Source organism: Peromyscus californicus, unplaced genomic scaffold (genome assembly GCF_007827085.1).
Source record: "Peromyscus californicus insignis strain IS unplaced genomic scaffold, ASM782708v3 Scaffold_9__1_contigs__length_137607984, whole genome shotgun sequence".
Lineage (NCBI taxonomy): Eukaryota > Metazoa > Chordata > Mammalia > Rodentia > Cricetidae > Peromyscus > Peromyscus californicus.
This window is the reverse complement of record NW_026294617.1, coordinates 107,019,826-107,045,784: the sequence shown is the minus strand read 5'-3', so window position 1 is coordinate 107,045,784 and position 25,959 is coordinate 107,019,826. Positions and strand designations below refer to the sequence as shown.

Genomic DNA, 25,959 nt, shown 5'->3' with positions numbered 1-25,959 from the left:
ATATACTACGAAGATTAAATCATTTTATTATTGTCGTGAACTTCATTTATTTTGAGTGTAGAGGTAGATATTAAATTAGGTTAAAATTTTACCCCCTGCATCAGGGAATAGTAGTGCAGGCTTTTAATCCCAGCAGAAGCAGATGGATTTCTATGAGTTCAAAGCCAGCCTGGTCTACATAGCGAGACAATGTCTCAAAAATGATTTTGTTGCTAAATATTGCTAAAAGACATGCCAATTGACCTTCTGTGTTTCTTCTTTAGATGGCATCCATGTATCAGTCTGGCATCCAATTTGTTATGTACTGAGGATGACTTTCGAATCTGATCCTCCTGCCTTCATCTCTTAAATGCTGAAACTATAGGCACACACCCCCATACCCAGTTTTATGTGGCTGGAGACTGGACCCAGAGCTTTGTTCATACCAGGCGAGCACTCTTCCAACTGAGCTGCATTTCCAGCCCTGAGCTCATCTTTAAGTAGGATTTTGGTGCTCCAAACTTGGAATAAAATATAGTTTTGAACAGAAATAGTTACCTTCGTTAGAAATGAACATGCTTAGGAAAATCATGTGCCTACAGAGATGATCTTGGAGAGACTCAAGACATACTGTCACTGGATTCATAGCCCTGACACATCAGGAGTGGATTGAAGAGTCTTCATATAATGACGACGACATGGGCCTCACTTCCTTGGCTTTGGGAGATGAACAGAATGAGGCAACACTGGTAACTGTATTTGAAGTAAATTTGAAGTCAAGTCACACTTGCTGGTGAAGATGCAAGAAGTAAAAGAGACGATGAATATATAAATAAACTACTGAAAATTTTAGCTTAGGCCAACATACCGAGTTCTTTTAAACACTGGATGTGTTTTTAAGCCATAGTGACAGTTCCATCTATAGGAAAGGTACCTGATTAAGGGTTTCCTTGTGAATCTAGACATGGGCAGCTATTGAAATTGTCCTGAAGGGTTTGATTTTCATTTTCGAAGCAAGTGTGTTACTTGGCTGAGCCCATATTCAAAGGCTGGGTGCATTGATCCCCTGCAAGACACTTGAAGGTTAAGTAACGCAGATCTCGACTAATCTGGTTAAGCTGCTGATGCTAAATGTCGGCTGGCATCCCAGCACACCAGCTTCTACATGCTCTTGATTTGCCACTTACCTTTTGTTCAGATAGCCACTTTGGAGCGATGTGGCTCTTTGCATGTCTGTGCCTTATGCTTAGTTTTCTGGGAGGAGTGAGCTGTACCTGTCCCTCTGAGTGCACCTGTGATTATCACGGCAGAAATGACGGCTCAGGATCAAGGTATGCTCCTCTCTTTGCTACTAAGTATTCTGATTGTCCTGGTAAAAAGGACCCCAACAAACCAGTCTGATTTTATAAAAGCAATTTTTTAAATTAAAAATCAGGGGAAGTTTAGATTCTACGAGATTAGGTTCAGTTTTTATTAGCTGGTTGCCCACTGCCCTGTTATTTTTATCATGAACAACAGAAGCCTCAGAAGGCTCTCTGAAACTTCAAAAGCACTTTCTGCTTGCAAAATTATTTATTACACTCATATGCACAAAACACCACTTGGAAAGCAATGCTCAGTGTGGGGTGGGCTGGGGTGGGCTGGGGTGGGATGGGGTGAGGGGTAGGCTTGTTACAGAAAGTACAAGAGAGTGAGGCTGAGAAGGAGCTGCAAGCTTATCCATGCTCTCCACTATCAGAGTTTCCCATTTCACCTGGGAATAGTTTACACTGTCAATTTGGTAGAAGGAAGGACAAGAATGAAGTTGGTGAGGTTAATAATTCATTTTTTTTATTTGAATGGAATTTACCAAAGTAAAGGTGTTTGGGAAATACCACCTGTAGCAGATATTGTAGGCCCTCATAGAAGTTATTAAGCCTTTACATTGATTTAACATAGGAAGAATTATAATTCATTTATGATGCATGTGAATCCTTTTCCATGTAGACAAATGCAAAACAGAGCTCTTGTTAGCTGGGCACAGTAGACTCTGGTTTTCTGAAAGTATTTACTAAAAATTAAATGGATTTTGATAGTTAAAATAAACAATGAGTTTCTGAAACAAAATTTAATAGAATAACACAACTTTAATCAAATAATAATTAGAGCTGAGAGGTGTAGCTCAATGGTACAGCACTGCCTGGCATGTCTAAGGACAGGAGTCTGATATCCAGCACAGCAATGCTTATGATGATGATGATGGTGATGATGACAATGGTGGTGATGATGGTGTTGATGATGGTGATGATGATGGTGATGATGACAATGGTGGTGAGGATGGTGATGATGATGGTGATGATGGTGTTGATGATGGTGATGATGATGGTGATGATGACAATGGTGGTGATGATGGTGTTGATGATGGTGATGATGACAGTGGTGGTGATGATGGTGATGATGATGGTGGTGGTGATGATGGTGATGAAGATGATGGTGGTGATGATGATGGTGATGATGACGATGGTGGTGGTGATGGTGGTGATGATGATGATGGTGATGATAAGAATGTTAATACTCACCAACCTGGGCTAGAGAGTGAGTTCCAGGAAAGGCACAAATCTACACAGAGAAACCCTGTCTGGAAAAAAACAAACAAACAAAAAAAAGTTAATACTTTTAAAATGTATTTGTGAATAGTTTTATTTAGCCTACTTCTACTACCCTTTTGAGACATTCCCTGAGAAGTAAAACGCAATGACATGAACACACGCCAGAGCCTGTTTTCCCAGAGACTCACGGCAATCGATGACCAGGCCAGGGCACTAATTAGAAAATTGTCAGAATGTTTTCTTCTCGGTGGTGGCCCCGCCATGGTGGGTTTTACAAAAACCACAGAACATTATGCCCACCGAGACCCACCCGAAAAGGATTCTATTCAGTACCTGTCAAGGGTAAGCGAGGAAACAAAACTGCAAGGGACAATGTCTGCCTCGTCCTGGGTCTCAGCACCCTGTGATGCAGCCACTGAGCTAACCAAGGTGCTGTGGCTCCAGCTGGGGACCCAGCTTCTTCCTACGATAGCACATTGAAATGCCTACTTAAGGAGTGGAAACGCTATCATTCTGGTGCAAAGCGACTCTGAAACTTGTGATAGAGAGGTCAAACTAAAAAGTAGCCTGGAGACCATTCATGGTTCCCTGTGGTCTTCTAAAGGAACAGAAGGGAGGTGCCGCTGCCAAGGCCTCGTGGCTCTCTACTGTCTTCTCCTGTTTACACTGTGGGCTACTTTTCTTTCTTTCCTTCCTTCCTTCCTTTCTTTCTTTTTTAATTCACGGGCTTGCTGCGATGTGGTTCCAGGATGGTCATTTTATTGTTATGCATCCCAATTTGAATGTTATTTTCTTTTCAAAACTGCTTATTCACTTTAAGCATTTCAGATGGGTGTAGAGGAAATCTAAGATTTGAGATCCCTCCCATTTAAACCCACACACAGGACAGGTTTTTTTTTCCCCTACTCTATTTTATTCATGCTAATAAACAAATTCACAGCATGGCTTGTTCAAGGGCTCTTCAGTCAGTCATTGCCAACAGGAATACATTTTGTTTCTGGTCTACTCTTTAGGCAGAAAGCAATGTATGGACATTTGCTGCCCCTCCCCCAGAAGAGGTTCTCTCATAAAAGGATCAATTATGATTCTTTAAAAAAAAAAAAAAAGACAGACTCTCATATAGCCCAGGCTAGCTTGAAAGTCTCTATACCTCAGGATACCTCAAATGTCTGATCCTCCTGCCTCTGTCTCCTGACTGCTGTGATTACAGGTGTGAGCCATGCCTGGTTTATTGTGTGTCTTCTAACTCAGGAACTGGTGCATGCTAGACAAACACTTTATAACCATAAATCCTCCCAATTTATGGTTTTCAGGGGATTCTTTTAAAATTGGCTGTTTCTTAAAGAGGTTCACTCACTTTGGAGTTGGACAGAAGTGGGTTTGCAAGGTAGTTTTATAGCCTCCCACTAGCTGGATGACATTGAGAAGTCATCTACCATTGGTGGGCACAAGTTATTTGAGATGTTTAACAGGTTGTTGGTAATAGCAGCAAAGCTGACCGAGCACTGACATGCCAGGAAGACATGGAATCTTACATCCGTTTAAATCAATCATCATAATGTGACGATGGGACTGTGAATCTGGTGAAGTGGCATTCCCTGGCCACAGAGAAGGCAGCAGAGCTCAGCTTTATTCTGTCACCTAGTATCTGCCTCTTTGGACAGGTGTTATGATTAATAAAGAAATGGATGTGACCTGTTTTCAAAGGCCGAGCATTAAAGACCCTCCATAAATATCCATTGAACACCATGAAATTGCTCATATTTGATCAATTTTTACTGTGAAAATGGCCATTTGGTATGGTTCAATTTAATGGTTACCATATTATGATAATGATGAGGAAGGAGATGATGATGATGTGACATTATTAATAAATAGGTTTTCCAGACTAAACAAATACTTTGTCAGAAACTAGTAGGGAATGAAAAACTGATACATGTTTCAAATAAGGCTGTATTTTACAATGAGTCTTGGAGAGTAAATAGATCATCTTGCATTGCTCTTGTGACCCTACTAGGTCAGTGTTGTGTAATGACCTGGATATGAATGAAGTTCCTACGAACTTCCCCGTGGACACTGTGAAGCTTCGGATAGAGAAGACTGTGGTGCGAAGGATCCCCTCAGAGGCCTTCTACTACCTGGTGGAGCTGCAGTATCTCTGGCTGACGTACAACTCGGTGGCCAGCGTGGAGTCCAGCAGCTTTTATAACCTGAAGCAGCTGCATGAGCTGCGTTTGGATGGGAATGCCCTAACGGCTTTCCCGTGGGGGTCTCTGCTGGACATGCCCCACCTGCGGACACTGGACTTGCACAATAACAGGATAGCCAGTGTGCCAAACGAGGTGGTCAGATATCTGAAGAACCTTACCTACTTGGATTTGTCAAGCAACAGACTAGCCACACTGCCACCAGATTTCCTGGACAGCTGGTCCCATTTAGCTGTGACACCTTCCAGAAGCCTGGATCTTCCACTGAGAAGAATTATTCTTGGTAAGCTCACAAACTTCTGGGCATCCTATGTGTAGGTACCTTGTTATGCATGGTTTTAGGTGTGTGTGTGTGTGTGTGTGTGTGTGTGTGTGTGTGTGTGTGTGTGTGTGTGTATGTGTGTGTGTGTGTATAAAACTGAGGATTGTAGCAGTACTTTCTCATTGGGACCACCAGCCCACAAATAACAACAGAGACTTATTACTCATTATGAAAGTTTGGCCTTTGACTTAGACTTGTTCCCAACTAGCTCTTATAACTCAAAATAACCCACTTTTATTAATCTACCTTCTGACACATGGCTCAGTTACCTCTGCTCTGTACTGCATGTTCAACTTCTTCAGAGTCTCGCTGGCATAATCCAAGCACCTAGGTTCCTCCTCCTCTTCTTCTCTCTCTCCACGGAAATCCCACCTCTCCTCTCCTGCCTAGCTATTGGCCATTCAGTTCTTTATTATACCAATTAGAAGGCAACTTCGGCAGAGACACATCTTTACAGTGTACACAAATATTCCACAACGTTTCTCCCTTTTTGTCTAAATAAAAAGGAAAGGATTTAGGCCAGGTGGTGGTAGCACACACCTTTAATCTCAGCACTTGGGAGGCAGAGTCAGATAGATCTGACTCTGGATTGCCAACTTGGTCTACAGAGCGAGATCCAAGACAGGCCAAAACTACACAGAGAAACCCCGTCTTGAAAAAAACAAACAAAACAAACAAATAAACAAAAAAGGTAAGGATTTAACTTTAACACAGTAAAACTGTATATAATAAGAACAATTAGCAAGTATTATCTAAATGAAAAGGAAAGGTTTTAACTCTAACATAATAAAACTATATACAATAAGGATTACTACCAGATAAGAATTACAATCACAATGTCCAGTCCTTTATATTTGGCAAATTTGGAGAAAGTATCATATTATCTATCCTATCTTAGGGAGTCCAAAGTTTTATACCTAAGCTGCTTTCTATCATAACTTGTATTACCATCCTAACTGTATCTTTTTAGACCTTAAAACATCTTCTTAGATAAACAAATTAAGTTTTTATGTTTCTCAACCTTATAAACTTTACATCTCTTTTGTAAGTTTCTTTTTTAATTTGGTAATAAAGAAAATGATATAACTATCTAATCTTTAACCCCTATCAGAGACTTGAGAAGGATATATTACTTAAGTAAACAGGAAGTACAGAGCAAACAACTTCCAACACTATAGAAATGACAGAGACAGCTGGCTGCCTGGATAGTCACCCAAGATTCCTCTGCAATGTTGGGGCATCCATCTTTGGCCTACAGGCCTAGAATATCTGACAGACTTTTTTGTGAGGCAGGAATTTTGAAGGACTGTCCTACCTTGTCTTGACAAAGTTCAGCAGTCACCTTCTTTTGTGTCCTGCCTGTCCAATTGAACAGCATACTGTCAGCAGTTGAGGCAAGGGGAGTTTCTTGCCCAAATGGCTAGCTTTGCCACAATGAAAGCAAACTCCATATGGAGGTTCTTCAATGCCCATCATCCTTTTTTGAAGGAAATTGGTGCTGTCAGGAGCAGACATGCCTCACTGTCATGAAAAGCCTTATGTTATTAAAACATCTTAAATGCCATATTCTGTAGGTCTCTGAAGTGTTTGAAGACCATTTATCCATCTAAAATATATCTGTTTGACCTTGAAAATATATTTAACATGGCCACAATTTGATTGTTAGATGACTAACTACTAACATGTATTTCTTAATTATCTTAAATAGTTTATAATAATAGCTCTCAAGGACTAGAAATTTACATTGTTAAATGAGCTGCATGGGTACAATACCTTAAGCAAGAGTAAAAACATATATACAATATAACAAAAATAACCTTAAATCTTATCAATCTACAAAAATCCATACCAATGTAAAATATCTAAGACAAGTAGTTGCTTTTTTGGTTTAAAAGTAGATTCAATAATCTACCCTTTTATACTATCATTTCTATATCTCCCTTTTTCTTTTCATAATGAGATACCTGAATCTAATCTCCTTTGCTCAGCTTTCTCCCTGACCATGACCAACAACAACTTTTACCAATCCCACTAAACAATGATAAACACCCATAATCCATTGAATGACCAAAAACCACCACCCCACCTCTTGGGAATGTGGGCGTTGTGCTCTTAAATTACTTCCGGTTGTCGGGGTGATGGCATCTTTAAGGGACCCTGAGAAAAACGGAGATAATGATTAAGTCCTGGGAGAACTAGCTGTTGTCCTGTCTCAGTGTGATGGGAAAGTGCAGGGCTTGTCTGAAGTCCTGGCCTAGTAGTCTATGAGGCTGGACCATCTTAGCTAACCACCTTGAAACTGTCCCGAGCAGTTTGTAGTCCAAAGCAGATCTTTGAGTGGTGTTTGTCACCTTAGTGGCATTACTACAATCCAAGTGGATTCATCATTGTGGGGCCCCATCATCTTCTTAGGGACCTCAAAGATCACTGTCAGGAATGGTCACAGGTCACTGAAGAAAACTTAAACATTTTAAATTGTCATATGCAGCAGATCTCAGAGAGGTTAAAGGACCACAATCTATCAATATGCCTGGGGTATACAAACTTAATTCCTAATTACCTGCTTCAGACTCAAGCCTGAAATCATGTATAGGAAGCTAGATGAAGCCTATTTCTAGAATTAGTTAGTACTCTATATGACCATTAATATCACAACAGAAAGTTTAAACATATTTACAACAATCTTAGAAGTTTAGAGATAATATTTATACCTTAAGAAAAGTTTTAAAGAGTCAAAATAAAAGGGTGTCAGATGAAGCATTTATCTAATTATTCTTTTATCAGTAAAAACTTGGGAGTCAGATATCGGGGTAAAAACCTAATTGAGCCGGGCGGTGGTGGCGCAAGCCTTTAATCCCAGCACTCGGGAGGCAGAGCCAGGCGGATCTCTGTGAGTTCGAGGCCAGCCTGGTCTCCAAAGCGAGTTCCAGGAAAGGCGCAAAGCTACACAGAGAAACCCTGTCTCGAAAAACCAAAAAAAAAAAAAAAAAAAAAAAAACCTAATTGATAGGAGAAGCAGTAGAGAGAAGTGACCAGTGACCTCCTCTCTCTCTCCTTCCTCAATCCAAAGGGCCAAGCCTCTCTCTAAGCCCCTCCCTATTACTTCCTGTGTTTATCTTCCAAAACCTCTATGGTTAATTTTGGTCAGCTAATAGCCAGGTCCACCATCTGACTCAAGGTAAACTTTATCGTCAGTCTCAGGAGTGTCAGAGTGCGATCAAAATATCCTACAATAGAGGATCTAACCTAGGGCCTTGCACCTGCTAAATATATAAGTCTGTATCACTGAGCCTCAGCCCCTATCCTGAATTCAGTTAATCTACACCTACTTACCTACTTTTTCTATAAGATGTAATGGCTGTGCGAGTGAGTACATGTATGTGCAAACCTTCCCTTTCTGAAGTTGCCTTGTCACAATAATGGGAAAGGAACCAATGTAGAAGATCAGTACTGAGAGCGGCTTGTTGCTGTGTTAAACCTGATGGTGTGGTTTGCACGCCTTGGGCATTGGTTTGAAGGGCTGCCCAGCACTGTTGGAGCCCAGATGATTCCATCAGGAGTCTTAGATGCTGGATATTGAGCTGTGGCTCACATATACAGCCACTCTCAAAATAACGAGATGGAATATTTATAAATTAATGAATGATTGAATCAACCATAACATTCAACCCCTCATTTTTATCTCATATTGCAAATGCATTGAGTTCATATCTAAAAAAAATCTCCCAAATTGTTAACAGTCCTAACACTGTTCCAAAATCCACAGACTCTTCTGAGACTTCAGGAAATCTCTTAAATGTGGGCCACATGTTAAACATAAAAAAATTACATACTTCTAATAGCCAGTTGCATGGAACAAATAATCATATTCCAGTGGGGAAATAAAGACATAATAAAGAAAGACAAGCCGGGCGGTGGTGGCACACGCCTTTAATCCCAGCACTGGGAGGCAGAGCCAGGCAGATCTCTGTGAGTTCGAGGCCAGCCTGGGCTACCAAGTGAGTTCCAGGAAAGGCGCAAAGCTACACAGAGAAACCCTGTCTTGAAAAAACCAAAAAAAAAAAAAAAAAAAAAAAAAAAAAAAGAAAGACATATAGGGCCAAAGCACGACCAAAGCTCGGGAGGGTAGATATTGCACATCCAGCTCCTGTGGCTGCAATTGCTGCTGGTAATAGTTGGAGGTTCTACAGATGCCTACTCTTCTGGGCTTGGGTCTAAACTTGTGGTAAGGACCATGTTATAACACATAACAGATAAAGACACAAGGCACAGTCAACACTTGCCCCAACTCACGCACCACACGGTGGGGAAGCTGGGGTAGGACCCGTGCCTCTTCCCATTCCTCTGTGATGAAGTATGGAATGTATGCTCATTTGGCTGCCCTTTTTAGATTGTGTGTTTATTTAATTAAAAGGAAAAAAAAACTAGCGACAAAATTTCAGCTGCTCTCTCTCATCTATGTGAGTAAAACCACCAACTTAGAACATCATAATGTATTGATAAAAGCCCAAACTAGAGTCATGTGGGTAAACATTTAAATTAACTATGGAATTAGAATTAAAGATTTTAATACAAGTAAATTTCCAACCAGCAAGTATTTCCACAGGCACATATGTAAAGACAGTCACTGTTTACCTTAGAGGGGAAAACTCATAGTTGGAGGGGGCACCAAATGCTTTATTCAGTGTTTTTTCATTGGTACCTAAATTTGTTCACTTGTAAACAGAATGGAATTTGCCTGAAGGGCAGTGGCAGCCTGAATATTTCCACAGATTTTCCCGAAGGCATTAATTCAGTCCAACAACCATTTTCCAGAGTCTATGAATACACTCTGCCTTCTTGCCAGGTCACACCAGCCTGGGGAGGTAGGTTTGTATTTATCAGCACTCTCTTTAACAGCTGAGGAGGCACAATCAGCTCTCAAATTCATAGTTCATCTCCAAAGACATCATTTGTCTTTTGTCAGCTTGTTTTTTAAATTGAGGGACTGAGATATGCTTTGTACATTGTGAAATATAAGATCTGATGTATACAATTCGCTAAATTCTTACAAATGCGTACCCTTGAAAATGATACCTTCATCAAGATGGGGAATTTTCCATCACCCAAAACGGCCATTATCTTGATCTCTTGTGCCACTTCCCAGTGACACTCCTATGTTGGGTAGCCTTTCTGTTGATTTCCATCACCTGCTCTAGCATGCTACAGGAATGTTGTCCTGTAACATACATGCTTGTGCCTGGCTTCTTCATCTCAGCAGCTTGCTTCAAGGCTGCCTCATGTCATCTCACCTGTCAGACAATCCTTAGTGCAGAGTTTCACTGTGTGAACCAGTTATTCAGCCTGTCTGATTGTTGGATGCATTGACTCTTTCCAGTTTGGGCTTTTATGAATTTGACTCTATTTATATACTCTCATACAAAGGGGTTTTTTTTTGGTGGTGTATAATTTTCTTTCTCTTGAATAAGTTCCTAAGATCAACATTGCTGTGCTAAAGGATGGCGGAACATGTAGGTTTTAAAGAAACTGCTCATTTCCCGAAGGGGATATATAGCACTCTGCATTGTCACTAGCCCTGTGTGACAGCCTGGGTGTTCCGTACCCTCCCCAACACTTGACAGTGCTGAGCCTTTCCATTTCAGCTCCTCTGGGGAGTCAGCAGACCAATCAGGTAGCTGAATCATTTTGCTTTCCTTTAGTGACTAATGATGTCAACTAGGTTGCCATTTTCTCCCCAGCCACATGTACATAATCCTCCATGAACTGTCTGTTCAGGTCTTTTGCCTATTTTGAAGGGTCATTTTCCATTTTTCTTTACTGCTGAATGTGTGTCTTTAATCAGTTATAAACACTTTCTTTAATTCTGGCTTACCTATTCATCTTTTATATAGAGTATTTGGTAGGAAAGATTTAAACTTTGGTAACATGTGATTTATTATTATTTTACCCTTAGTACTTTCTGAGAACCATTTAAGAAACATGCACCCACCACCAGATCACAGAGGGACTCTGCTTCCTTTATAGGCAGAATCTTTAAATTCGGTTTTTAATATTATATCCTTACCTGTTATGCTTAGGACTATGACCCACCTCAAAACAGTCTCTGTATGTGACGCAAAGCAGGAGTTGCGGTTTATTATTTTCTAGACGTCTGGTTGTTCTAACAAACATCCTTTGCCGGCGAGGCTTTCCCTTCCCATTGTGTGGCTGCACAGCAGTCTCCACAAAGCGAGGCTTTCCCTTCCCATTGTGTGGCTGCACAGCAGTCTCCACAAAGCTAAACGAGGCCTCAGCTTTGCTGGGAAGGGTTAGCCTTTGCAGAATAAGCTTTGCTTAAGAATCTCTCTCTGCTTTCCCAAACACACACACACACACACACACACACACACACACGCACACACAGAGCCTATGTGACCCAACTGTTCTGGTGCATGACAAACACTGAATTTCTCTCTCTGAAGGGCTGAAGCAGCACGCAGTGGCCCCATCCGAGAGTAGTCATGAAACAAATTAATTCCTGCAAATCACTGTGGTTGTGACTGGTGTATTTCCTTCAAAGAATGCGAGTAATAGTTTAACCTTGGTGACTTTTTGTACCTTTGTCCCCATGAGGAAAAACACAAAGTGGATGAATGAACGCCGTTAGCTCTTGTATGTTTATTCCCATCTTAAAAATGGTACCTTTGACCTTCGATGTTTCAAAACTGGAGCAAATAGGCTTCATGTTTTTAAGGAATTTAAAAATCTGTCCTCTTGGTTATATAGCTTTTATATGTAACCAGTAGAGTTGATTTTTGATCTTTTCATAGCTGACATATTTTAATAGTTTTAAAGTATGAATGCAACTGTTAATGTATAGAGACATTTGTACTGCAGATAGATACTGCTGCTTTGACGTTTTTACTTAAAGACAATAATAACACAGCCACCACCCACGGATGTAGATGTTTTTGGTTGACAGAGATAAATTACGGTAGAAGGCTTATTAGATTAGGAGGCTAAAGAAATGTGGGGTTACTTGGGACGCTAAGTGACTTAAGAAGTCAAAGTAGTAATCCCTCTGTGCTTTAGTCTCTTCTGGTGTGGGATCAGAAACGCAATGTCTTCCCAAGGTCGCAAAGAGCGGAGTGTGGTGTGAGTCACAGCAAGCTAGCATTCTGGATGTTGTTCAAATCCTGCCTGTAGACAGGCTTCCTCTCCTTCCTGAGCCCTGGTTTGCTTTTCGTTAGGAGGGTCGTGGGGCTGTGAGAACTGAGACTGCTTAGTGTCCTCATTGGACAGTTTGCTGTGCTCGGCTTTCCGAATGTCTGAGGGCACAAGTGAGAACCAACGCTCCCTTCTATTCTGAAGTGAGAACCAACGCTCCCGTCAATTCTGAAAAGAGAACCGACGATCCCTTCTACTCTGCGCTCTTTGTCAAGATTTCTGTTAAAGAAAAATCTTTGTAAGGTAGAGATAAGACTCCTCCTAGAGCCAATGCTCACTGCCTGTATAACAAAGATAATTATTCTCTACATAGCTGTGATGATCAGACCTTCAACTCTGGCCAAAGTTCCATAACACAGTGGCAGGCTGGCTTGTCCAGACTGAGAGGTTTCCCAGGGTGTGGTTCTCAGTGCGGAAAGTCAGTAAAATCCTGGGCAAACTGGAATGGGTCACTCATTGTGGGCTGGGGTCAAATCTTGGTGCTTTTACAGTGCTTGACAAGTGCAATATTTGACATGTGGGAAAATGTCCGGCATTGCCAGCCAAGGAATTTTTAAAGAAAAGTATTCTTCACACATAACTGTTATAGGAAATGGTGACTTTGATCTGTCGGGCAGATTAAACATCCATCTTGAAGTCAAATAATGAAATAGCTGGGGCTAGAGAGGTAGCTCAATGGTTAAAAGCACCAGCAGAGGACCTGAATTCAGTTCCCAGATCCCATATCGGGCAGCTCACAATTGTCTGTTACTGAGTTCCAGGTGACCTGATGCCTCCAGCCTCTGTGCACAGCTGCACACATATGTTGCACATACACTCACACAGGCACACACTCAGAAGTTTAAAAACAGGTACTGACTGTGGTGAGCATAGAGTTTTATACATTGAATGTTGGCCCAAACTGATTGATCTAAAACATAATGCTCTTCATATTTTATGTCAATATGAATACCGTATAAATTATCTCTTTATCTTTTCTCCACACTAAGGCGGGTGTACATGGGTGCCACTCTGAATCTTTGGATGTCACATGTTCCTTCTCACATTCTTTGGCATGGTGACAGTATAGACATAATGGGAAGCACTTGACTTGTTCCATCCTGCCCCCCTCTTGTCCTTCTCACTAGTGTTCTGTCTCCTAAATTAGTGAGCAGGTCCATGACTGGATGTGCACTCTGAGAACTGACCAGTTCTGAGGGGGGAGCCATATATCTCTCTCACTGACTTATTACTAATTACAGTCCGTGCTTCTGGAATTCCAGTTGACTTCTAACCTTTTGCGATTTTTACAAATTTCTGACACTGTGTATACCAACGAATCCAATAAATTTGCTCAGCTGTGTAGGTCAGAGTGAAAAAGGTCCAAATATCATTTGTTAAAAGGGAGGGGTGCTGGGGATTGAACCCAGGGCCTTGCACATGCTAGGCAAGTGTTCTGCCACCAAGCCGCATCTCCAGGCTAGGTCTTCTTTCAGTGATCATATATTAATTGTGACATTTTCAAGCATACATATAATGTATTTTAATCAAATCCATCCTGTATGATCATCTCGTACTCACCACTCCCTCATCTCTCCTTCCATATCCTCAACAGTCTTCCTTTTACCTTCATATCGTTTCCCCCCTCCTTCTACAAGAAAGCATGATGTTAGTTTTTCTGAATCTGGATTTTTGGATCAATACGATGAGCTCCAGTTTCATCCATTTTTCCAAAAATGACAATTTCACGCTTCTATTAGTGTGATAAAACATCATGACCAAAGGCAACTCGGGGTGGAAAGGGTTTGTTTCATCTTGTGCTTCCAGGTGACAGTCCTAGGCAGGAACTCAAGCCAGGCAGGAACTCAAGCCAGGCAGGAACGTGGAGGCAGGAACTAAAGCAGAGGAAGAATGCTGCTTACTCGGTTGCTCCTCATGGCGTGCTTGTTAAGCCCGCTTGTACCATCTAGTACAAGTATACCACCTGCCCAGGGGTGGCACCGCCCACCCTGAGCTGGGTCCTCCCACATCAGTCCTCAATCAAGAAAACACCCTACAGACTTGCCTACAGGCATTTTCTTTTTTTCTTTTTTCTTTTTTTTTAAAGATTTTATTTTTTTATTATGTATACAGCATATATGACCGCAAGCCAGAAGAGGGCACCAGATCTCATTACAGATGGTTGTGAGCCACCATGTGGTTGCTGGGAATGGAACTCAGGACCTCTGGAAGAGCAGTCAGTGCTCTTAACCGCTGAGCCATCTCTCCAACCCTACAGGCATTTTCTAAGGAGGCATTTTCTCAAGAGTCCTTCTTCCCAGACGACCCTAACGTGTGCCAAGTTGACATAAAACTAGACAGCCACACCGAATAAAGCTCCGTTGTGTGTATATGGCACAGCTTCCTTGTCCATTCATCTCTTGATGGACACCTTGGCTGAGGTCTTAACTTGCCTGTGTGAATGGTAGCATGAAAAACCTGATTTTTGTAGTAGCTGTGCTAATTTATATTCCCACCAATAGCATATGCGAGGCCTTCCTCTCCGGCATTCTCCCAGAATTCATACTGCCTTGTCTTCCTGTCCTCTCTTCCCTTTCCTTTACCTCCTGTCCTCTCCCCTCCCCTCCCCCCTCTCTCCCTCACTTCTTCCCTTCCTTCCCTCCTCACACTGGGAATTGAACGTAGGGTGGCAAGCCTGGCAGGCACCTGCAAGGCTTCCCTCAGCAGGCTGCATCCCAAGTCCTCTGTTTTCTTACTGTTAGTCATTCTGACAGGAGTGAGATGGACTCTCAATTTCAATTCGCATTTCCATGATGACTAAGGATAGGAAATAGTTTTTAATATGTTTATTGACCATTGATACTTCTTTGGTTGGAAAGTGTTCAGATCATTTGCCAACTTACTGATTAGATTATTTGTGATTGTGCTGTTTACTTCTTTGAATTCTTCATGAATTCTGGTTACTCACCCCATGTTGGGTGAGTGGCTGCATAGACTTCTCTCGTTCTGGAAGTTGGTTGTCTCTTTGCTGCTAACTGCTTCCTTGCTGTACAGAACCTTTTAATTTGATAGAATGCCATTTGTCGGTTCTTGCTATTACTTAAGGTATTGAAATCCTATTCAGAAATTCATTGTTTCTGCTTATATCTTGACATGTTTCGTCTGGTAGCATCTTAGTTTCAGGTCTTATATTAAAGGTCTTTGTTTTTTAAATGGTTTTTGTACAGGCTGATGCAGAAAGGTTATTTTAGAGGTTTTCTAGTTTACCAAATCATAATATTTAATTTTTCCTAAATCTCCTTTATTCTAATTAAGTGCATTTTTCCTATGTAAATCTGTGGCAGAATAGTTGCCATTATTTACATTCTGGGAGAGGTTACTGCATGTTGTATAATGTTGTGGAGCTTTTGAGAATTAGAATTTCAGCCTAGGTATTAAGTCTCATAGCCACACTCAGTTGTTCAATATAAGAAAGAAACCAAGAAGTTTGCTTACAGCATACAACCAGGTGAAGGAGCCAATATTAAAAGAAAAGGGTGCAAATTAACATTTATTAGCGGACTAGTCACAGATTCACAGGATTTAATGTAAGAGGGAAGAACTCAAGGTTATTTACTCCGAGGAGAAAAACAAACTTCTCAAATACGAGATTAAAAAGTAACCAGTGTAGCTGGAGTTTTCCTGCCTGGCCCACAGTCAGGACAAATCTCTCTCACCCGCCAGTCCCACAGCCGCTCAGACCCGACCAAGTAAACACAGAGACTTATATTGCTTACAAACTGTATGGTCGTGGCAGGCTTCTTGCTAACTGTTCTTATATCTTAAATTAATCCATTTCTATAAATCTATACCTTGCCACGTGGCTCATGGCTTACCGGCATCTTCACATGCTGTTTGTCATGGCAGCGGCTGGCAGTGTCTCTGACTCAGCCTTCCACTTCCAGCTTTATTCTCCTCCTTGTCCCACCTATCCTTCCTGCCTAGCCACTGGCCAATCAGTGTTTTATTTATTGACCAATCAGAGCAACACATTTGCCATACAGAACATCCCACAGCAAACCAGTCCAGGCAGAAGAAGGAGCCCTCATGGCCTGCTGTCACAGTTCCCGTGAAAACACAGCCCAGATGGACAGTTCCTCATCCAGCACTGACAGACTCACCTAAATCACAGTTCTCTGTTTTTTATTCAGCCCAGGTGCCATGCTATCAGTAAAGCTGTAACTACAAGTCTCCAAGGTCAGCCTTGTCTCAAGCTTATGTTGCAGGAAAGTATCTTCAATGACATTTGTCCGAGGGCACGTTCCAAAGAACCTTCCTGGGTCTCTCCAAGACTTTCAAAGTCTCGCTATGGATTGTTTTTTTTTCTCTGAATGCCTTTCTTAATTTGGTAATTTTGGAGAGGCTGGGAATGAGCCCAATGACTCTGGCTCTTTTATATTGAAGGGTTCTTCGGCTGTGGCCTCCTTTACTAGCAAGAAGCCCCCTCCCCAGCACCAGCTTCTGTGTTTTTTTCTGGGCATTCCCTTAGGTAGAGAACATTCTGTACATAATCATGCTTTCTACTCTTCACGCTCACCCCGATGACAGTGCCACTGAGCTTTCTGGCACGCCGCGGCAAGGATCTTTCTTCTCCCTTCTGATAACTGTACACTCACCTTCCTTTGAGTTCTCAGTGGCAGGCTCCTTTGAGGGCCAAACGACGTCAGCTCACAGTTCCCAAGGCTGAGGTAGACGCCGAAGGAGCTTAGCACTGGAAACCTTCAGCCTCTATTGAAAGGTTTCTGTATCCCGAAATTGAGTTTCTCCGCCGATGCAATAAATCAGATCAGGCTGAATTAAAGTCCGGGTTTAATCTGAGCAAAGCATTCCTGGGTTGCTGTGGGATGTTCTGTATGTCAAATGTGTTGCTGATTAGTCAATAATTAAAACACTGATTGGCCATTGGCTAGGCAGGAAGTGTAGGCGGGACAAGGAGGAGAATAAAGCTGGGAAGTGGAAGGCTGAGTCAGAGAGACACTGCCAGCCGCCAAGATGAGAAACAGCATGTGAAGATGCCGGTAAGCCACGAGCCATGTGGCAAGGTATAGATTTATAAAAATGGATTAATTTAAGCTGAAAGAACAGTTAGCAAGAAGCCTGCCATGGCCATACAGTTTGAAACCAATACAAGTCTCTGTGTTTACTTGGTCGGGTCTGACGGCTGTGGGACTGGCAGGTGAGAGAGATTTGCCCTGACTGTGGGCCAGGCAGGAAAACTCTAGCTACAAATGGTGTCCAACGTGGTGGCAAGAGTTTCCACCTAAAAACCTGAGAAAAGATTCTAAAACGGAGCTAAAAACAGTTCCTAATTGTCTCTCTCAAATGAGCGGCAGCTGCTGGTTTGAGCTACTGGTGGGTTCCTAGCGTGCGTGCTCGACCTGCCTATGGCGGGAATGAGGCCTTTGCAAGTGGCACTTTGAGCTGCATAGTGGATTTAGCCTTTGCTGGTGCAGAGCAAAAGGGGAGGTTTCTGGGCTACACGCTGCTTGGCTAAAAGCATAGACCCCCAATAGCTCCCAGAGCTGGCGGTAAACCATGGCCATGTTGGGAAGCTGAGGTGGGTGGATCCAGCAGCCACAGCTGCTGCAGTTTAAGGCAATAGATTCACAATAAGACAGATTCAGATGTAATAGTTTACAATGTGTGTAAAAGATACGTAGGCTTGAAAGAGACAAAAAAGATGATATATAGAGTTATAGAAACAAATACATAGTTTTAAAAAATAAAGTCTTTAAAGAGACAGTAAAGGTAGTATAAAAAATAAGCCACGTAAAAATGGATATTACACAGAGAATCTGCATTGTGTTGTCTTTGGGACTTTTAACTGCAGAAAAACATTTGATTGTAAAAGCTGTTGAGTTATGCCAAAATGTATATTTTAAAGGTACCTTGACTTCAAAATTTGGATATAAGGATATGTTACTTTGGAAAGGAGACTCTGCTTTTGTTTCCACAGAAAGCCAGAGGCTATGGATTTGTTCCAGATTAAGACACATCAGGTTTGACCAGCCAAGACCCCCTGAAAGGTCTCCGATGACACCATGGCCCAGATGATCCAACATCCAGAATGGTTTGAAGGCAACTGGCTCAGACGATACACCCTCATGGACTTTTCCATGATCCTAAAATTTTCTTTGTATCCCCATAAGATACAGCGCCCCCCTCCAGCAGGAAGTAGTAAGAGAAGCTACGCCCAAATTCCCAAATTATATGTAATTTTACTTTGTTAAGGTTAAAACCTTCCTTTTTTTTAAAAAAAAAAAAGGGGGGGAAGTGCTGTGGGATGTTCTGTATGTCAAATGTGTTGCTGATTAGTCAATAATTAAAACACTGATTGGCCATTGGCTAGGCAGGAAGTGTAGGCGGGACAAGGAGGAGAATAAAGCTGGGAAGTGGAAGGCTGAGTCAGAGAGACACTGCCAGCCGCCAAGATGAGAAACAGCATGTGAAGATGCCGGTAAGCCACGAGCCATGTGGCAAGGTATAGATTTATAAAAATGGATTAATTTAAGCTGAAAGAACAGTTAGCAAGAAGCCTGCCATGGCCATACAGTTTGAAACCAATACAAGTCTCTGTGTTTACTTGGTCGGGTCTGACGGCTGTGGGACTGGCAGGTGAGAGAGATTTGCCCTGACTGTGGGCCAGGCAGGAAAACTCTACCTACACTGGGTGGTCTCGGGAAGAGGAGAAACCACGAGGCAAGTCCATGGGCCAGACCTTAAATGCCCTTAAATACCCTGGAAGTGTGGTCTGGAACATCTCAGGAGGAGGAGCCACTTGGTGGGCTTTCTCAGGGCCAGAGTCTGGAGAGAGGGGGGAGGGGGCGAGATGGGACTTCCACCTAAACATCTATGTCCCTTGCAGCTGGTGCCTCTTGCACTGAGATTTTGGGCACATCACCTTGGTAGCCACCATGTATGACATCCATGCAATGTCACTTTCTGGTCTTCTCGTTTCCTATTGCTGGTTCGGCCGCACTAGCTTCATTTTACCTCAGTATGTCTTCAAGTTACACAAACCCACGGAGCATTCCAGGCTGAGCTGGGCAACTCTTAGCACCGTGTGATGTGCTGGAAGGTACTTTCTGAGCACTCCAGGACTATGCATCTCTATCCCTGTACTTAACGGCATTCTCTGGTACCTGGGTTCAAATCTTGGCTCAGATACTGATGAGCTATGTGATGTCGGTCCAGATTTTGGCTCCTCTGCGCCTGGGTTTCTTCACCTCTAAAATGGAAATAATAGCAATACCAACTTCCTCACAGGGTCCTTGGGATTAAATGACACATAGGTTAGTGTTTGGAGTGGAGGTCGGGTAATACCAGTTACGAGCATTAACAAGTAGAAGAGGATTGCTCATTGAGATTGCTGGCTTCTAGGGCACAGTGGATGTGCAGGTGACCGGACTTTGTCCCTCCCAGAACTTCATTTGTTAGGGAGATAGTGTGTCAACCTTCTGTCACCAGACAAGCTGTGCTGCAAACTGAATTCCTCAGGATGGCCCTCACTGTCCCTTTTCTCTGTGTGCTGTAGGTTTACAGGACAACCCTTGGTTCTGTGACTGTCACATTTCTAGACTGATTGAGTTGTCGAAAGTTGCTGACCATGCTGTTATACTTCTGGATCCTCTGATGGTCTGCAGTGAACCCGAGCGCCTGGAAGGAATCTTATTTCAGAGGGCGGAGCTGGAACAGTGTCTGAAGCCCTCAGTGATGACCTCGGCTACCAAAATCACGTCTGCTCTGGGTAGTAACGTTCTGCTGAGGTGTGATGCCACTGGCTACCCTACCCCACAGCTGATGTGGACCAGATCCGACAGCTCACCAGTTAATCATACAGGTATAATTAGTATTCAGGCATGAACAAGTTCACAAAAATCTGGATTTCATCTCATGTTTTTTGTACAATTTTTTAAATTTTATTTTATTTTCATTTTTTCAAGACAAGGTTTCTCTGGCCACTAGCTCTGTAGACCAGGCTGGCCTCAAACCCAGAGATCTGCCTGCCTCTGCCTCAGAGTGCTTGGAGTAAAGGCATGTGCCTCCACACCTGGCTTCTTTGTGCATATGTTAAATGGCTGGCTAATTCTCTTAATGTCAAGACTTATAGTGTTGTTTTTGTTTTCAGTGGTGGGAACTGAGCCCAGGGCCTTATGTATGCTAGGCATGTGCTCTGCCAGCAAAGTTACACCTTTAGCCTACAAATTCAAATGAGATTTTGTTCAGTTCTTAGACTCAAACCCAGGGCTTTCTGTACTATAGTCCTAGTTGTCCGGACACAAGGGATTTCAAGAGTACATTTTATTGATCAATATTTTCTCACTTTGTATAAATACTTAGAAAAAAGTTAGATTTTCTTCCCTTATGTAGAAACTGCATGTAGAAGTAAATAAATGATTGCCACCAAGGCTTTTGTCTTGTCCTGTTACCTTGGGTACACCCGCTTTAAAGTACAAAACCTTGGGAACATTTTTAAAAAGGCTTTCATATTGAACAACTCCATTTAAATACTAAATTATGCAGAGAGCTTACTTTGGAGCAGAAATATAATTTTTAGAAATATTAATTATATAGGCATTTCAAACCCTGTGATGATCAAGTCCAGGCTTTGGTCCACTTAAGTAAAGATAGGATTAGTCTTGGGACTCTTACAATAAAATTATGATTGAGGTTAAAAAAAATAAAAATTGATGGAATAGAGAAGTTAAGGTCTAATATTCCTGTAGCTTGCTAGCAGATGGCCCACAGTTTAAGTTACTGACTTCACATCTGGGCTATTGGTACCCTGCCTTATGTAATACTATCCTTCTGGAAGCTTCTGTCTTGGTTTCAGATAAAATTTTAGTGTTTAGCAAATAAATACTGCAATTTCCTGCATATTTCTATATATTACTCTGCAAACAAGTGAGCTTATAATTCTCTAGTTTATCTGATTTTAATACGGGATGGATGACAGCTGGGCAGTGGTGGCACATGACTTTAATCCCAGCACTCAGGAGGCAGAGGCAGGCGGATCTCCGAGTTCAAGGCCAGCCTGGTCTACAGAGCAAGTTCCAGGATAACCAGGGTTCACAGAGAAATTCTGTCTCAAAAACCAAACAAACAAAAAGGGATGAATGGTTTGGAATAGAAGCCATAAGTCCCCTATGCCCAACAATGACCTCTGGTGCCTACTGGGCATGTGCGTAGATTAAATTACAATGAGAAAACATCTTGAGAAATAGTTAAGTAAAGTCTTGTTGTTGTGGTGGTTTGGGTTTTGTTTGTTTGTTTTCTGTGTAGCCCTGAGTAGAGTCTCATGATAAACATTTTATAGATTCACAATCGAAATTGGGAGGCAGCTTTGAAAATTAATTTTCTGATCCTCTTGTTTCATAAACGCAGAGACACGGGTCTGTACTTACCAGTTTCCTTGTGTACAATGCGTGCTGCTTGGGAGACAAACGTTTACTATGACCTGGATCTCCTGATTTCCATCCCCACACACCCGGATCTCCTGATTTCCATCCCCACACACCCGGCTCTCCTGATTTCCATCCCCACACACCTGGATCTCCTGATTTCCATCCCCACACACCCAGATCTCCTGATTTCCATCCCCACACACTTTTCAGCAATCATGTCCTTGCAGACAGACCCCACAGCACTCGGCAGGTCCCAGACTTGGTATGAACAATTTTCAGCACTGTCACCTTCCAGCAAGAGCATCCAAAGTGCCCTTTCCCCAAACTGTGTGAGAGGGACGTGTACAGAATCTCTTTCCCTCCTAGTTGGTGGGATTGCTCCAAATTGTCCTTTTTCCCTCATGGAATACTCCTCTGTTTTCTTCTAGTAATTCAGGAGTCTCCAGGAGAAGGAGTCAGATGGTCCATCATCAGCTTGACAGGCATCTCCCACAAGGATGCTGGGGATTACAGGTGTAAAGCCAAAAATCTAGCCGGGACATCAGAAGCTGTGGTTTCGGTGACTGTTGTTGGTGATGTTACGACCACCCTAGTACCGGACACTACAGGAAGGAGCCCTGGAGAGCACCCTGAACAGGATCCCCGCCCAGGAGCAGGAAGATCAACACCTCTACCTAAGTCGTGGTTGTCGCCCGGGCTCTCTTCTACTGCGTCCTATTCCACTCCCTCGACTGCTCTATCTACATCGACATCGCCTCCTTCTTCCTTCTCTTTGCCTCCTGTCTTCTCTGTCGCCTTGGCAACCACAAGTGTCAAAACCAGCAGCTCAGAAAGCACCATCAGGATGAGCCACCAGCCCTTCCTGCTCCACCCCAGCGGCGGCGGGAAAAGCAGCCCAGAGCTGGAGAAGAATGGAAGTAAGTTTCCTCCAGTCAGTGCAAGTAAGAAAGAGGAGTTGGCGTTGTTGGACCAGGCAATGCCCACGGAAACAAATGCCACTATAGACAACTTCAGGGTGGCCAGCGAAACGGGAGTGAGTGTGACTTTGACATGGAACACCACCACACGGGGGTCTGCTGTGACTGTGCTGTATTCCAAGTACGGAGAGAAGGACCTGCTGCCAGTGAATGCAGACTACAGCAAGAACCAGGCCACCATAGATGGCCTGGAACCCGGCAGTCAGTATATAGCATGTGTCTGTCCCAAAGGAGCGGTTCCCCAGAAGGACCAGTGTATCCTGTTTTCTACCAACAGAGCGGAAGAACGTGACTCACAGTGGTCACTCCTGATCGTGGTGACCAGTACTGCCTGTGTTATAGTCGTGCCCCTCATTTGTTTTTTATTATATAAAGTCTGCAAATTGCAATGCACATCGGACGCTTTCTGGGAAGATGATTTGGCAAAAGAGACCTATATCCAGTTTGAGACCCTGTCGCCCAGATCACAGAGTATAGGAGAGCTGTGGACACGGAGGCACAAAGACGATGCAGAGAAGTTGCTGCTGTGTTCTCGGACAAGTGTGGACTCTCAGGTGAACTACAGAAGTGATGGCTGTAGACCAGAATATTATTGCTGAGGTTTTGCAGGTGAGATGAATGTGAGCAAAGAAGTGAGGGTGCTCAGGCTGTCATAGACCCTCTGTTGGATGGCTTTTGAACAGACTTTCATATCGTCTATGAGAATCACAAATTTTTTTGATGTATTTTTTTTGCCGGAGCTGAGGACCAAACCCAGGACCCTGTGCTTGCTAGGCAAGCACTCTACCACTGAGCTAAATCCCCAACTCCTTGATGTATTTTTTTAATTTAGTTGAGGAACATCTCAATTAAAACAACAAATGACTTTGATTTTTATTACACAAATGACATCCATATAAATAATTTTGAGTGGTATTTAATAAGCTTATAATAATTTTCGGACAATTTAGTTCCTAAAATAAGTTGACAAGAAAATGCTTATGATAGGTAAACTCTGCATTTAAAATAGAGTATATTTTGATCTGTGAGGAAATGCTAGCATAACCAGCTAAGCCTGGTGGCCCTGACTCCTCAAAGTGCTATAGGGGGTTTGCTGTGGGCATTCGCCACTGCTGCCTGGTGCGTGAACAGAGACCCTAACGAAGTTTATGTCCACAAATAGCTTTTTCTATCTCATTCTTTGAAGTCAGATATTAGTCAGCTTAAGTACAAAAAGTGGAACATAACAAACACAAAACTTCTGTAGAACTAGGGTTTGTATTTTAACACGGTACCCAGTGGTTGTATTTTCAACACGGTCGATGGACTGTATGGGTCTCGTGATGTGTTAATCTAAGAACAACCTCCTTCATTTCTTTCCACCTCCCCGGTTATCTCACCATCTCCCTTCCCTTCCCTTCCCTTTCTTCATCTTCTAAGGGGCAGAAGATGCACAGCAGCCAAAGGACTCTAAGCTCAGCTGTCTTCTGCCTCGACCTGTTTGTGCTCTCTAGGTAGAGAGAAGGCCTTTGATACTTCTTTTCTGTTGTTGTTGAGGCATAGTGGTTTGCTCCTTTGTGTTTGTTTTTTCATTGTTGTGGGGATTGGTGTTTTCCCTGAACATACATCTGAGGACCTGCTGTTTGCCCAGTGCCCTCAGAAGACAGAAGTGGGCCTCAGGTTCCCTGGGACCAGAGATTAAACAACTCATTCATTGCTGTGTGATGAATGGATCAAGAAGAAGAAGAAGAAGAAGAAGAAGAAGAAGAAGAAGAAGAAGAAGAAGAAGAAGAAGAAGAAGAAGAAGAAGAAGAAGAAGAAGAAGAAGAAGAAGAAGAAGAAGAAGAAGAAGAAGAAGAAAAAGAAGAAGAAGAAGGAAGAAAGAAAGAAAGAAAGAAAGAAAGAAAGAAAGAAAGAAAGAAAGAAAGAAAGAAAGAAAATAAATAAATAAATAAATAAATAAAAATACACAAGCAGGAAGACCGCTCTCAAACTCCCTCTATACAGCTGGTTTCAGGCTAACAACAAACTGGGTAAAGTCATGGTAACACAAGAATGCTGGAAAGCAAGAAAGCTAGTGAGTCACCAAGAAAGAGAAAGAGGCCAAGAGCCCTGGTGAACAGAGATTCAAAAAGGGAAGTACAGACATCCATCAAAAAGATTATCTGCCGTGACTGAGTTGGCTCTATCCCGGAGGTGCCGGGCTAGTTGAGCACATGCAAGTCAGTAAATGTAATTGTCTCACTCGGGGTTTCCGTTGCTGTGATGGACACCCTGAGCAAAGCAACTTGGTCAGAAAGGGGATTGTTTGGCTCACACTTCCACATCACAGTTCACCACCAAAGGACGTCAGGACAGGAACTTAAACACAACAGGAACCTGGAGGCAGGGGCTGATGCAGAGGCCATGGAGGAGTGCTGCTTACTGGCTTGCTCACCAAGGCTTGCTCACCCTGCTTTCTTATAGTATGCAAGGCCACCAGCCCAGGGGTGGTACATAGGCCTTCCCACAACAATCACTAATTAAGAAAATGTCCTACAGCTCAGTCTTATGGAGGCATTTTCTGAATCGAGGCTCCCTCCTCTCAGATGACTCTAGCTTGTGTCAAGTTGACATAAAACTGCCAGCACAGTAATGAACCACACAAATGGACTGAAAGACAATGCCCGAAAAGGGCATTTTAAGATTTTGAAAGAGAAATGTCAGTGGATTCATTTGGTCAAAAAAAAATATTTTTTTTTTTTAGTTAAAAAAAATCAGGGAAATTACAGTAGGGCCATGAACACATGGGATAAAGACTTCATAAATGCTGTTTAGTTTTTTTTAAATAATCTTTTTACAAGTATTGTACGCATCGTAAGAGTGGTGTGTAGTGTGGCTATGAAGATTGATGAAGGGCATAGTGTGCAGCCCAGCATTTCAGAGGACTGACATTGTCACTTAGCAGTGTTTTGCATCCTGGCCTGGGGATATCGGGAGACAGGGCTACTTCACTACAGGCCTAGTCATGAACTGTGAGAAAGAGCTAGCCTTTGCAAGAAGTTCTATTTGGTTTACGAAGGAAGCACCTGGTAAGTAACATGGCTGAAGACAGACATGAGGAAGAGAAGCATCCATCAAACTTGGAGAGTGTTCTCTGGACTGTGATTTCCTAGTCTGTGTCATCTACTCTTTGAAGGAGTGTGGCCACGCCACCAGCATGTGGTCCCTATCCACCTTATACAGCACTTCCAGAATGAACTGTTAACCAAGACTGACCTTTGATGATTGCCCAAAGGA

The 25,959-nt window shown here is 42.6% G+C and overlaps 1 protein-coding gene across 1 annotated transcript; it reads left to right on the top strand.

The window, feature by feature from the left end:
- The first annotated feature begins 45 nt into the window (after positions 1-45).
- Positions 46-24,493, top strand: Lrit3 (leucine rich repeat, Ig-like and transmembrane domains 3). Its single transcript, XM_052730625.1, has 4 exons — positions 46-1,310; positions 4,585-5,057; positions 19,855-20,160; positions 22,153-24,493. The coding sequence occupies exons 1-4, from the start codon at positions 1,111-1,113 to the stop codon at positions 23,298-23,300; spliced, it is 2,127 nt and encodes a 708-aa protein (XP_052586585.1). The 5' UTR covers positions 46-1,110; the 3' UTR covers positions 23,301-24,493.
- Positions 24,494-25,959: the final 1,466 nt, after the last annotated feature.

What these genes read in the sequence shown, in the direction of transcription:
- Lrit3 (XM_052730625.1), top strand. Translation starts at nt 1,111, where the DNA reads ATGTCGGCTGGCATCCCAGCACACCAGCTTCTACATGCTCTTGATTTG. An exon ending in AATGACGGCTCAGGATCAAG is followed by an intron (nt 1,311 to 4,584) that starts GTATGCTCCTCT and finishes TGACCCTACTAG; the next exon opens with GTCAGTGTTGTGTAATGACC. An exon ending in CTCACCAGTTAATCATACAG is followed by an intron (nt 20,161 to 22,152) that starts GTATAATTAGTA and finishes GTTTTCTTCTAG; the next exon opens with TAATTCAGGAGTCTCCAGGA.